This window comes from Pseudorca crassidens, chromosome 3 (genome assembly GCF_039906515.1).
Source record: "Pseudorca crassidens isolate mPseCra1 chromosome 3, mPseCra1.hap1, whole genome shotgun sequence".
In the NCBI taxonomy this organism is placed as follows: Eukaryota; Metazoa; Chordata; class Mammalia; order Artiodactyla; family Delphinidae; genus Pseudorca; species Pseudorca crassidens.
In genome coordinates this window covers 44,788,773-44,803,837 of record NC_090298.1, presented here as the reverse complement: position 1 = coordinate 44,803,837, position 15,065 = coordinate 44,788,773, and the positions used below count along the sequence as shown (strand labels likewise).

At 41.5% G+C, this 15,065-nt stretch overlaps 1 protein-coding gene across 1 annotated transcript; it reads left to right on the top strand.

The window, feature by feature from the left end:
* The first annotated feature begins 399 nt into the window (after window positions 1-399).
* On the top strand, window positions 400-1,488 carry ACTBL2 (actin beta like 2). Its single transcript, XM_067730075.1, is given in 4 exon segments — window positions 400-505; window positions 508-807; window positions 810-1,136; window positions 1,139-1,488. Coding segments are annotated over 4 exon segments (1,083 nt in total).
* Window positions 1,489-15,065: the final 13,577 nt, after the last annotated feature.

Genomic DNA, 15,065 nt, shown 5'->3' with positions numbered 1-15,065 from the left:
TTTTATATCCCCCATTGCATCATCATAGTTATCTAGACACTGCACCAAACCAGGCTGACAGCCATGTGTGGGTTGCCTAACTACAGTAACCTGAGATTTGGCCATTTGGTAGGCAATTTTCTCCTTATGAAGGAAGGTCTACTAATGATTTGTATCATCATCATTATTATTAATACCTCAGAGGCAACCCCACCCAGAAATGCTGAGAACTGTTGGAATAGGACACGGGTGGTGCCAATGTGTACCTTTAAATACCTGTCATCACAGCACAGGCTCCCCTCTTTGAAGGCAGCTCTGAAGTGTTTTCAGCCTGTTCATTCTCTCTCTTGCCCACCAGAGTCTGGTACTTACTCTATATTTAACTTATGTTCACTCATCTGGAAGATTCTGGCCAGCACTATGACTGACGACGAGCTGTCCGCCTTGGTGGTGGATAATGGGTCAGGGATGTGCAAAGCAGGCTTTGGTGGTGACGACACTCCCCGAGCTGTGTTCTCCATGGTAGGGCACCCCGGCACCACGGGGTCATGGTAGGCATAGGCCAGAAGGACTGCGACATGCGGGATGAGGCCCAGAGCAAGAGAGGCATCATGACCCTGAAGTATCCCATTGAGCACGGAGTGGTCACCAACTGGGACCATATGGAGAAGATCTGGCACCACGCTTTCTACAACGGGCTCCGCGTGGCACTGGATGAGCATCCCATCCCCCTCACCAAGGCATCCCTCAGCCCCAAGATCAACCAGGAGAAGACTCAGATCATGTTCAAGGCTTCCAACACACCTGCCACGTATGTGGCTATCCAGGCTGGACCCCAGGCATCATGACGGATTCCAGAGATGGGGTCAATCACACTGTGCCCACCTACAAAGGCTATGCCCTGCCCCATGCCATTCTTCGTCAGGATCTGGCCGGCAGAGACCTCCTGAAGATCCTAACAGAACGAGGCTACAACTTTACCACCACAGCTGAGCGGGAGATTGTTCGCGATGTCACAGAGAAGCTGTGCTACGTGGCCCTGGACTTTGAGTAAGAAATGGTCAGTGCTGCTTCATCCTCCTCACTGGAGAGAAGCTACGAGCTTCCCGATGGGCAGATGATCACCACTACGAATGAACGCTTTCAATGCCCTGAAGCCATTTCCAGCCCTCCTTTCTGGGCACTGCGTCCAGTGGGATCCATGAGACAACGTTCAACTCTGTCACGAAGTGCGATGTGGATATTTGCAAGGATCTGTATGCCAACACCATGCGCTCTGGAGGCAGCACTATGTACCCTGGCACTGTTGACTGGATGCAGAAGGAAATTGTAGCCCTGGCACCCAGCAACGTGAAAACCAAGATCACCCCTTCCCCCCCGGAGCGGAAGTACTCTGTTTGGATTGGGGGCTCCATTCTGGCCAGCCTGTCCACATTCCAGCAGATGTGGATCAGTAAGCAGGAGTATGATAAGGCTAGTCCTCCCATCATCCACAGGAAATGTTTCTGAATGGGCTTCCATGCCAATGCGTTTACACTCTCCCCAACTTCTAGGTCATAGCAATGGTTCTGCTTTTATCCACTTGCAATTGAGTCAAGGTAAATCTTCCACTCTCGCTAGTGGGTAAACCAGCAAACTCATCTCCATCCAAGTACTGTGGGCTCCCCACCAGCTAACCATATCTTGACCTCTATCAATTTAAGGAGGATTCTGAGATCCTATTCTATTTTCTTTACCTTTAGGGTTCAAAGGCATGTAGACTTGCTTAAATGAAAATAAGTGACAAGGAGTAAAATGAGGAATGTCCTTTCAGAATTTTCAAGCTTTAAATACTAGTTCTTGCTTAAAATATTTAACCATAGCAGGCTGTACCACCCTGTAAAAAATGTATATGTATTTAGCAAACATGTCTTATTAGAATTTTGGTTTTGTTTTACTTCTTTGTAGAGAGATAATGAACTATATGGATGAAGTAAATCCATATTTACATAAGCACTAAAGAAATATTTTATCTTAAAATATACTGATAAATCTGGCTATCTGAGCAGCTAATGTGAATTTCTTAATTCCCCAACAGTCACCATTTTAGTGACTCCTTATTTTGTTTTCCTTATTAAATTAGCATAATGAAACAGCAGCCTTCCATTAATATTGTTTATAAATCAACTATTTTCAGCTCAGAATGGAGTTCTGCTGGTCAAACACATTTTAATGTCTAACTTATCGAACTTCATTATACTTGTAAAACAGCAAAACTACTACAGCTAAGGCCTAACTTTTAAAATAGAAAGAGAGAGAAAGATACTGTAATATCAAATTAATTAATGTCAGTATGCTGCAGCTTGACACGGATAATTTTATTTCTATTGCTTAGCATAATAATGCATGTCTTGAATAATTTCTATAGGCCATGATTTTGGATATTTCTCTTATCAAGGATTTCACTGTGGGAAAACATAGCTGCAGCATCTTTGAAAATTATAAATTCTAGTATCAGTATAGTATTTCCAATTTTATTACTGGAAAGATTTTAGAATAATTCTGTTTTATTATGTCCAGTAACTAGCAATACCTCTTAATGTGAAGTGTCTCTAAGATATCAACATCTTAGAAAACATCAGTGCGTCTTCCTATGTTCTCTAAAATTTTGTAATGAATCTAATGGTGATTTTCAACCAATTTTAAGTACTAGCACATTTATTTCAGTCTATTCTGTGGTTTGTCATTATCTGAATATCAGAGATATTTGTATTTTTCAGGGGTCTTTTTCTGAAATTTTAGAATATTTGGAGGGTTGTTGCTTATTAAGGCATTATCACATTCTCAGGAAAAGAGGAATTTCTTCTCTTTTCGTTTTAGTTAGGAAGCTTATATTTGTGTTTTAAATCTCTAAATTGGAGTCTTTATGCATTTTTTGCTTAAAAATTTTCAAAGAATTTGATTGTTTCTTATTTTCTTTTATATGACAACACAATTGTTAATTCATTTAACCAAAATTAACCTCCAAAGGCACTTTATTTTATGACTTAGAGTTTTCTTTCTTCTTTAATTAATTTTAAATAAACTAAAATTAATTCATACCTGAATTTCCTATAATTTCTGCTCAGTTCTTCCAAATAAATGTAGAATGATCCAGAGAGAACCACTTTTTATATGTGTAACCTATTTATCCGTATGTTATAATTTTATACCTGATACGTTTGACCATGTAAACATTAACAGGAAATTTTAAAAAAAGAAAGAGAGCTAGTAGATAAGGTTATACATTCCTTATAATCTCAGTTAAGTTAGGTTTTAATGGATGAACTGGTCTTCAGGTCATTGGTAGGCAGAGATAATAGCAATAATAATAATAGCTTGAATTTACATGCTGCAACAATTCCCGTTTGCAGAGTAGTTCTCACAAACACTCTGACCTACATTGTCAATTACAGAAAAAAAACGTATCTCCCCATCCACAGAAAATTTCTGGGACAGGTAAGGTGAACCTCCAAGAGAGAGAACTATTGAGCCCTGGATCATTAGCTGAAAATATGAATTCCATAATGCAGACAAATTTAAACCTAAGGTCTTTTGGATATTCTCCTATTCATCAACGCTGACTGAATGATGGATGAATTTAATGAGGAAACATTCTATCTTGCAATTTTAAATTTTAGAATCAATGCCATCTTTTTTTTTTTACATCTTTATTGGAGTATAATTGCTTTATAATGGTGTGTTAGTTTCTGCTTTATAACAAAGTGAATCAGTTATACATATACACATGTTCCCATATCTCTTCCCTCTTGCGTCTCCCTCCCTCCCACCCTCCCTATCCCACCCCTCCAGGCGGTCACAAAGCATCCAGCTGATCTCCCTGTGCTATGCAGCTGCTTCCCACTAGCTATCTACCTTACGTTTGGTAGTGTATATATGTCCATGCCTCTCTCTCGCTTTGTCACAGCTTACCCTTCCCCCTCCCCATATCCTCAAGTCCATTCTCTAGTAGGTCTGTGTCTTTATTCCTGTCTTACCCCTAGGTTCTTCATGACATTTTTTTTTTCTTAAATTCCATATATATGTGTTAGCATACGGTATTTGTCTTTCTCTTTCTGACTGACTTCACTCTGTATGACTGGCTTGTTATTCACCAGTGGTTCACCAGATGGCACAGCACTGAGGTAGCCTTTACAGATGAATTTCACACCGTTGTAAGTGATTCCCACCCTCCCTGGATGAACTTTTCCAAGGAAAAGTGCTAAGTTCCTCCTTTGTGCTCCCACTGTATCATTTGCATGCATATAGCATCATTGCACCTATAACATGTGTCCACACTCTCCCACCCTCACCCATCAATCAGTGTCTGGAGGACAGAGACAGGGATAGTATTCGTCCACCTTTAAACCAACCAAGATTTTCCTAATGCCAGACATAGATGATTAACTCAATAAATGTGGTTTGAATGAATAAACGAGTGAATTCATGGAGTCTGGTATACATCATGAATGTCACAGTTTTGCATTATCTATTTCTTACCACTCTATTCTCAGCTCCTGTCTGCTAGTATCTGTCACTTTTGCTGTGCTGTCCTTCCTCTAAAGCATATTTTTTCTTTTCCCTTTCTTTATCTTTTCTCTTTTCCATTCACTTCTCCTATGCCTTTCAGCCTACAGAGCTGGATTTTAAAAGTTTTTGCTTATCAATAAAAGTTTCCCATTATTCTGATTTATCAAAGGATCAGTCAACCTCATCTTTTGGAGTGTGAGCTAGTTATGAAGCTACTAAAATTTTAGCCTAAAAAAAGAAAGAGGGAGAAGAACAAAGAGGGAGGGAGGGAGAGAAAAAGACAGAAGGAGAGAGAGAGAAAGAAAGGAAGGAAGAAAGGGAGGGAGGGAGGGAGGGAGGAAGGAAGGAAGGAAGAGAGAGAGAGAGAAAGAAAGAAAGAAAGAAAGAAAGAAAGAAAGAAAGAAAGAAAGAAAGAAAGAAAGGAAGGAAGGAAGGAAGGAAGGAAGGAAGGAAGGAAGGAAGGAAGGAAGGAAGGAAGGAAGGAAGAAAGGAAGAAAAGAAAGGCTTTTCAGTGAGTACAATAGCATATTCAGCTCTTCTAATTTATTCACATTCTTGCTGGTATTTTTCTCTTTTTTTCTAAACTCCAAATTGCTCTAGAGTTGAGTTTCAGGCATCTGACTCCCTAATAACTCAGACATTATAATATATTGAAAAGTCTACTTTTCTGGTAACTATTCACAGCTTCCTTTCAGAATTTACAAAAGATTCTGTTCAAAAAATGTTTTTTGAAGTTAGAGACTAAGCATGCGGTTTGGCCAACACTGCTTCCAGATGTTGATAAGTATAGTTGGAATGTCTTTAGGGATATATATACACATATCAGTAGAGAGTCTGCTCATTAAAATTAACTGATACTTTAAGACTTCCTTTTTAAATATGAAGGACCTGTCTGAACTATAGCTGTCATTTTTTTAAAACTAATACCATAAGTAATAAAAATCTATAGAGGCTCCTTGAGCTGCCTGCCTTGTTTTTCATCTCATTCCAAATCTGCTGTTCTAACCATATTAAAATTTTAGACTCAGTTAAAGCTAGTCAACAGATGTGCCAGTGTGATATGATGACAGACATTTTATCTAGACACCACCCTAACACTACTTGAAAAGTGGAGAATCTTATTTAATTGGCTATTTGACAACATGTAAGTCAAGAGTCAAGTTGCTCTCTCTGGGATGGGGAATGAGGCCTTTGTAACCATATACATGCCATATGACACAGCATCTGGTGAAGAAGGGAGAAGATACGATACAAAGACACAGCAAAAAGGAGTTAACTTCGCACTCATACCCCCTTCATGGGGGTGTTGCAGTAAGAGAGGTTTTTCCTAGCTATTTTATAGGTTGGGGGAGAACAGAGAAAGCCAGACACCAACATGATATTTTAACTTCATGTCTCCTGAATATTCTCTATGGCCCACTCAGAACATCCCCGAATATTACCCCCTGTTCTTTTAATTGAGAAATAGTAGCTACTCAACATTGTTTACTCTTTTCCATACCTGGATCATGAGGTAAAACCAGGCCTCAACGGTGAAGAGAAAGCTATGTTTACCAGTAACAATGCTGGGATCTTCTAGGGCAATCCGCAGTGTTTATAGTTCCAAAAAAGGAAGGCTTCCACAGAAATATAAACTTTTTATAAATCTTCACTTACCCGAGTAATAAGAGCTTATTATATGTGAAAACTACAATTTATAGATAATGAGTTAGTAAAATGCCAGAAGAAATCATAAATATACCCCTATTTATTAAAAAAATGGTATTAATTTAATGATGAGAATCAAAACATTACATCCTTGGCTACATAGTCAGTTTTATCAAAATGGAAGAAATTATCTGCAGCAAAATAAACACAAAATATACAATTTTTAAATTTTGATGGTCTCAGAGAAACAAAAGTTGAAACAGAGAAAAAGAAACTGTATCAATTTAAAAAAGAGATGGTAAAAGTAACAAGAACATTCTCTCCCTTCACCTAGTCTCAGAACTACTTTATTCATGTTTGACACTAGGTATGGCACTTAGTGATTTGACTCATCAGCCAAAACTACAAATAATAAAAAATAAAATTATCAAATCTCTCTGGTAGCAGGAAATACAAATCAACAAAGCTTTGTGACCAGTTGGGATATTAGGGAGAAGGAGGAAAGGGAGAGGAGCAGTTTAGAGCATAAATGATGTCCATCACAATATTCAAGCCATCACTGGGCTTCCCCGGTGGCGCAGTGGTTAAGAATCCGCCTGCCGATGCAGGGGACACGGGTTCGAGCCCTGGTCCAGGAAGATCCCACATGCCGTGGAGCAACTAAGCCCGTGTGACATGACTACTGAAGCCCACGCGCCTAGAGCCCGTGCTCCACAACAAGAGAAGCCATCGCAATGAGAAGCCCGTGTACTGCAACGAAGAGTAGCCCCGACTTGCCGCAACTAGAGAAAGCCCGCGTGAAGTGACAAGGACCCAACGCAGCCAAAAATAAATAAATTTATTTAAAAAAAAATTCAAACCATCACCAATTTGAGTAGCCATGACTTCCATATTTGAGTCACCATGGCCAATAATTATACCCAGGCTGCTTGACTGCTCTTCCAACATTGGCCCCGCAAAGGGACTCTAATCACCCACGAAGTCAAGAAGGCAGGATGGGTATGTTACACAGTGATTGCCTCATTCGGGTTTTGTCTTGACTTTTAGCTAACCAGCATCTGAGCACTCCTTTAAGTTAGCAAGAATTCCCATTTGTGGGAACATTAGCTGGAGGCAAGGCCCAGGCTCATACTCATTCACTAGCAGCTAGAGCTTAGACTTAAGTCTATCAGATGCTCCAATGTGAAATTTTGATGCTTGCAATCTGAGAAAGTGACCTGAATATGCAAGAACTGTCGAGAAATTATTCACAGCCTCAGCGACACAGGGAGGCCATCAACGGCTACCATGGCATGGTCCCATGGTAGAATCCTAACCAGACTATTGCTTTGGCATGACTTTAACTAATTTTCTTATTTCCTAGACTCTCCAATTAGTTTCTGTCCATTTTTGAGTGGAATCTATAAGTTACTCATCATCCTTCTAAAACTTTCTTTTCTGGTTTAAACTATCTAAAGGCAATTTCTGTTGCTTAAAATCAAGTATGCTGACTGAAACATATTTTGATACCAGAGAATGAAATTGCAAGTAACAGACCCTTAAAGAAATGGGCAAATCTAGGATTGGTCATCAGGCCCAATTCAGGCTGAAGGCAATAAAAAAATCCCTCTAGTATTCAGGAAAGCGCATCTTGTGTCTCATGGCAGACATGAGAAACAGTTCATTAAAGTATCTCCTGGGATCACTTAAAATGAAATGCTTTTTGAGGGCAAGGCTGTGGAGGACCAACCTTTCACTGTCATGGAACAATATAAAGGATGTGAGTAATTCTGTGTAGAGGGGTGGATGGCCTCTTCGTTTGGGTCTGGCCAGTTTAAAAGACAGAATAACAAAGGCAAGTTACTACATATATCTTAAAGCACAGACTGAGCTGAAAGAAATTTTAGCTATTAGAGACATAAGGCTAAAGTACCTAAAAAACAAACTCCACTGATTGAATTCACAGATTCACTAGGATGTTCGTGTTAAATGTAGAGCAGGGCTTCCTTGGTGGCGCAGTGGGTGAGAGTCCGCCTGCCGATGCAGGGGACACGGGTTCGTGCCCCAGTCCAGGAGGATCCCACATGCCGCGGAGCGGCTGGGCCCGTGAGCCATGGCCGCTGAGCCTGCGCGTCCGGAGCCTGTGCTCCACAACGGGAGAGGCCACAACAGTGTGAGGCCCGCGTACCGCAATGTAGAGCAATAGTGGAAAAGGATGGGATCCAAGAATTGGAGTGGAGCTATTTAGGAGGATTTGAGAACTAGGAGACTCCAAACATCCAGCCACACCCCCTTGTAGCCAAAGCAACATCTTTTCCTCATCTGATGAGGCCTTTACCATTTGGTTGCACAAATATGAATGACATAGCCTTAGATGTTGGAGGTATCTGGAAAGGAAAAGTTAATTTTATCAGATAGGGTCCTTGCAGGTAACATATAGAATAACCAAAGGGTTTTAACTGAAAAGAATTTAATTTAAAACTATTTACAAAGGTCTAGGCAGGATTAAGGAACACACAAGGAATGAGGAGGCATTCCGTGCTAACAGCTGGAAGTCATTATCATCACTAAGCCCAAAGGAGCAAGTAAAGGGAGCCGTGTGACCAGAACCCAGTGAGAGCTGTCCAGCAAGACGGCCACCCAATGGGAGCTGTGGTTATAGAGGAACACAGTCCCATCCAGTACCCTGACAAAAGGAGAAAGAGGAAGGGAAAATAAAAACTCTGAACTATCTTCCCTTTCACTGCCCAAGATCCTCTGTTTCCCATTGATCTAAACCAGTAAGAAGCCATAGGGCAGGTGACATAGTCCCAGAGGTCAGCCAGCAAATGCACCGAGCCAGACAGAGAAGACAAAGAACCAATGGGAAGGAGCAAACACATAATGACCAGCACCCCCATTCTTCTCATGCCCCTCTCCACAGTCACCTCTACGATTTCTAGACCCAGAGTCAGACCCCAACATGACTGAGGGTACTCACTTCTGAAGTCAAAATCTGGAGGAAAGGGCTTACCTGCAAAAAAGGAAATGTAGGGTTTTGCTAACCTCTTTAGACAAAAATCTTGGAAATCTGCATACAAAGAGTGTTCTGCTCTTTGTAAAGAGAAAAATCTGATAAAAAGTGTGCTCTACCAAAGAAAGAAAAGCATAGTTTTACATCAGACTGAAGTTATACTTAGGAGTTTTCTCAGTGAGTGTGTTGCATTTAATGTGATAGCTATAATAATTGACAGTGGTTCCAATAGTGTGCTGCCATAATTGGTGGAAACTTGGACTAAGTGCTGGGCCCTATTAGGTGAAGTTGAGATGCTGGAAATTCCATACTATAATACTGAGAGAGGAATCAAAAGATTTTGCAAGATAGGAATAAGAGATTAGATTGATCATATACTCCTCTCTCACACTCCCTAATTATGTTCTCCTAGCAAGCTTGGAGTATATACCTTTCACCAAGACCTGGGGAAATACATTGGAATGAACCTACAACATTATTAGATGATGTTTATTTGGCGTGCTGTTCGGTGGGGCCCGTTTCCCAGGTTTTTATACGAGGACCCACACCAAAGAAAGAACGACTATAACTTGAGGGTGATGTGCTTCACATGGATTCACTAGGCAGATGGAACAGAATTTCAGTTGAAAGTGAACATTTGCTTAGAACTTTTAAAGCATCAACCACTCACATCAGTGAAGTCTGTTCTCTTTGAAAATACAGTGTGAGAAATTTTTGACATTTGAAATTTTTATTTCCAGCCCCAGCAATATCAAGGCTTACAGCTTTAGAAAGGAAACACATGCTTTCAAATGTGATGAAATATCAGGCCATTCCAGGGAATATGCTTAGGTAACTTAATATGGTTCTAACAAGTCTTAAGGGAATAGATAACCCGAACGATTCATCCTCTCCCCCCACAAAAAACCTGCAGCATTTCCACTAATTCTTTAATTCTTTTAATACTGACCCATTACACATTGCCAAAACTAATATAATGAGAGAAAACATATTTAGCTATACTTGATTTATCTCAGGCAATAAAGAAAGAACAGTAAAAAGAAGCAACTCTTATGCAGAATCATTCTAGAAAGACTAATAAGACTGCCATAAAAAAAATCCAAATCCAATAAAACTAAGAAATAATTCAACTCTCATCACTAGGCTCTAATTTAAATGACAAAACAGATTGAGCACTTCAAATTGAAAGGAAAAATTAAGTCTAAGGAAATTATATAAAGTAGGTTGACACTACATAAAACGCTGGAGCTTTCAATAAAAGTATCCAAGCCAGGTCAAGATTATCATTTTAATTCTCTAAGTGCAGACAATTTCAAAAATGATTGCTCCTGGACTGATGATGAAACTTCCCACTTCTTATACTTGCTAAGTGATCTGAATAAATCTCATCACAATACTTTCTCAGAAATCTCAGACAGGGACACATTTTGTCTCTCAGTTCTGAGTCAACATACACAGCTGTTCAGTCTACCAAGACATTCCATGTCCTGGGCTGGAATAAAATGAGAAATAGAAAAGAGAATAATGAAATTGACTTCTAGTGGCCGCTCTACTCTCTTACATGGGTGCCTACAAAAGTGCTCGGACTTCTTCACCTAGCTGGCATTAAATTACTAAGAGCTTCTTAGGATTTCAGTAAACCCACAGTAATACAAAACACATTTCAGAGAAGTAAAAAGACCTGTTTCTGAAGCCTTTCAGTTTGCTCCAAATCACAATGCAAGTTGTAAACAACTGAGCAGCTCCCTCTAATTATGTGTGCCATGTATGTTTCTAGAATTTAATGACTTCTTTTTCATAAGTGCTCCTATCCCTTTTAGAACGACTGCATGTTACTAAAACACCTAGGTTTAGCTCTTAGTTTCAAAACCAGAATGCTACTAGAAGAGACCAAGTGAATGCAATGGTAGCCTGCAAACGGGTGTAAATCCAAAGAAGCTGTACAGGGTTATTCAAAAAAGACTGAACACTTTCAAAAAGGTGTCACTCAGTTACTAGATCAGAGATTAACTGTGGTTAAGAAGTCATGTTGGAACCAATCCTTCCCCACGCCTTGAGGAAATGAAGGAACCCACGGTGGCTGCCTGTCTAGCCAGCAGTAGTGACTCCCTCAAAGGGTCTGCAATAAGTCAGAGGACAGGACTGACGTGTGCTGTGACATGAGGGGGACACACTGAGCATCTGTGAGCTTATGTCCATAAGCTTCTTCACAAATTCGACTTGACTATTCGTTTATAGAACCTACTTCTTGAATGAAAAACAAATTTTGATTTATCAATTCTTTTTTAATCACTTCGTATTTTCCAACCAGCTAATGTGGTAAAGGGTTGTGGATGGAGGGAGAAAGGAGGGCGAATGGGAGAAAATGAACATAGCTGTTGCTTCTTTCCTCTTGCCACACCGTTCCCAGAATATCTGCACTTCCAAAACGTGGATCTGATGGAGAGCATTGCCTGCTGAGTGGACTCTCCATTTCCTACCTTCTTTTCCCAACTCTGTTCTCTCGTGGCAGACACCCCCTCCCACCTCAAATATCACCTTCAGTCTGTCATCACATCCTCACAACTGCTACCAATTCCAAAACAACCACTCACTCCCATAACCTCCACCATCATTTACTATCTTTTCCAGTCCCTCCTTTTGAAGATGAGGAATTACCTGGTAGGTAGTTGAATTACAAAGTCCTACCTACTGGACTACCCACAGAAACCTATTTGGCTTTAGCATAAGAGTTTGAATTCCAGTATCACTTAAATAACCAAAATCTTTCCTAGGCTTAAGCCAGCTTTCTGATTGTGTTGAAAAACTGGTTCTTCGTTGTGCTTACAGATAGAACTGCCGAGATTTGGGTGTGTAGCAGGTATGACAACTGTCACATTATGAAGGGGGTCATGGTAATTCAAAAGAACTTTAAGCTCATCATAAGAAATGCAATTTGTAAAACTGCTTCTGTTTTATAGCAGATCAAAAGGGTTATGCATATTCTCTGGCACACAGGAGCTGAGCAGTGGTTGAACACCTAATGATTATGGTGGGACATAGCAAAAGATACACACGCTGTTTACTGTTTAACTGTTACAGTACCTGTGCTAAAGGTAACTGAGCCCTTGGCTGGGTATAATGGGAGCAATGACCCAGCTGTGAAGAAGCTAGCTCCACATAGGCTGCCTCTGCTTCTTCCTAGCGTTGTCCGTCCCCAGTGTCACCAAGCTCCTAAGCTCCACTTTGTTATTGCATGTCCCCAGATCCTAGGGTTGAAAAGTAGTAATCTGCACAGAGAGGCACACTCACATCATAAAGGAATTTCATTCTAAAACCCTTGTGGCCACAGCATGCCTCTCTCAGTAAAAGTATTTCCGATTCTTCCCTGCAGGTGAGCATCCCCCGGGGAAAATTAATTATCACTGTTGCCTCCCACACTCTGGCTTCAAAGGGGCCTTTTCCCCTTTACCACCTTGGCCCAAACACAGTCATTTAACTCCCCTTGCAAGTCTGCAGCACAGCTACAGCACACGTGAAATGCTTGGTAAAGGCTTAGGTCAAGACTTGGGGCGGCAAGAAGTGACTCAACACAGAGCTGCACACAGTTAACTAATCTGGTTTCCCAATCAAGGCAATTTCCTCAGAAGGCAACGGCTGGCCTGTCACCCCGGGTCCCCTGCACAGCTGCCTGGCTGCCTGGCTCACTGGTACATCTGTTACATAGGGGTTCTCTTTTCCCCTAAAACACTGCAGAGTACACTGGGACTTCTCAAAATCCCAATCCAAGTATATGAAGCCGTGGTGTGTGTTAGTAGGAACTGGGAAATGGTGTGAGTTAGTCAGAAAGAAGGAAAAGCATCCCAAAGGCAGTGGGTTGAGGCTATGATTTGAAGGAGGCAACAGGTGATTAAGATGGATTGGGAGGGGGGTATATTCATTTCCTGTTGCTTCTGTAACATATTACCACAATTTAGTGACTTAAACCAGCACAAGTTTATTATCTTACAGTTCGGGAGGTCGGGAATCTAAACTGGTTGGCAGGGCTGGGTTCCTTCTGGAGGCTCTAGGGGAGAATCCACTTCCTGGCCTTTTCCAGCTTCTAGAGGCCACCTGCATTCCTTGGCTCACGGCCCTCTGCTACCTTCAAAGCCTGCAGTCACATCCCTCTGACCTTTGCTTCTCCTCCTCTGCCTCTCCTGCTTCCCTCTTTTTTCATACCTGGATGATCCACATAATAACTATAAATGCTGTATAACCTTTAAAGATGGTGAATCACTATATTGTACACCTGTGACTTACATAATTTTGTACATCGACTGTACTTCAATTTAAAAAAATAGTAAGTGGATGATCCACGATAATCCGCATCTCCACATCCTTAACTTAATCACATCTGAAAAATTCTTCCGCCAGGTAAGGTAGTATATTCATGTGTTTGGGGGACTAGGACATGGACATTTTGCAGGGGAGGGTGGCAGGGGGCAGTATTCTGTCTACGACAGGATGTTGTGCTTTCATTTCGAATCTCATGGGTAAGCTTCAGACACAGTGAGAACTGTGTACAGACAGAAACACAAGCCTGACGGGCAGGACACATTATTAGTCCTACCTTCAACCCCTTCAAGGAAAGGTAGTGAGTGGACTTTTGGGTCAGGGCCTTGTGCTTCAGAAGCCGCCCCTGCCCCACCAAAACACAAAGATTGTCCTTCTCTTTTTAGGCTCACAAGAAAGTTTTTGGAAAGCTTGGTAATTGATTGAGTGAAGGACAATTAAAGGAGAAGGAGGAATGGGCCGCACAAGCCCCCCAGGCCAGGTGGCACTGCGGACCGAGAGCCTTGGGGCATGGTTGTGTCAGATGGCGGGAGAGGAGGAGAGTATCACAGCCTTTGCCTTTGCTTTTGTTTAAAGCTGAAACAATAAATTATCTACTAGACATGTCTGGGTAGACTGACTTCCCCAAATAACCACGCAGCCTCTCCCTCTTTTCTCTTCTGCTCCCGTGGTATCATTTTCAGAGGTGCTTAGAATGACTTGAAAAGCCCATGACAAAAAAATGAGGTGTACTGGAGGAAAACCCCTTCCCAGCTCTCCAGGAGCTTGACTTGGTCCATAGTTCCATCCTGAATCCAGACAGTTCCAGTGACCTGCCAGGAGTGCTGGGCATGGACCCAGCTCCCACCAACCCCAGCAGAACCACAGCACTGCTGGTTCCTGGGAAGCAGAGCTGGTCCCCAGTGGAGTATCCTCCTGTAGCTTCTGGAGCACTTGCTTCTTGTCCCAGGGAATAGACTGCAGGGCTCCTAAGCAGGAAGCTGGCCAGGCTTTGGGTATAGTTTGGTTTCTAGTTTTGAAATATGTAGACATGGTATGTGCACATCTCCAGTCGTACTCCTGTCCTGAGCGCTTTAAGTGTTAGGACTTTTTCCTCCTCGTCATCACTAAACCCATCGCTAGAAGTATGTTAATGAACCAGATTGGTGGACAGTAGCCGTCTCCTCCAAGCTACAGACACAGACCTAGCCAGGGAGGCATAAAGAACAGGAGAACTGAGCAGAGAGGACTCTACTGGAGAATAAACATCTTTCAAATAAATTACGGTGCCTTCAGTCCTAGAAATGTAAAATATAGTTTCTCTGCATATCAATTTAATGAATTCTATCTGAAGGCAAGAGATAACAGATTCGGAGTTCCAGTCACATCCTTTATGGTAAAGAAAACTGGATTTACATTAACAGAATGTCCATAAAACTCTTTAAATCCAATACTCTTTCATGTCACATGGTCTTCATTTCATAAATGATGTGGTGTTCTGGTTGTTTTAAGAAGCTATTTCAGGAAAAGTGTGTCTGATAAAGTCCTGGGAGGCCAGCAGCCGGGCTGCCTTGGGAGGATTCATCTGCCACTGTCTCCAATCCCT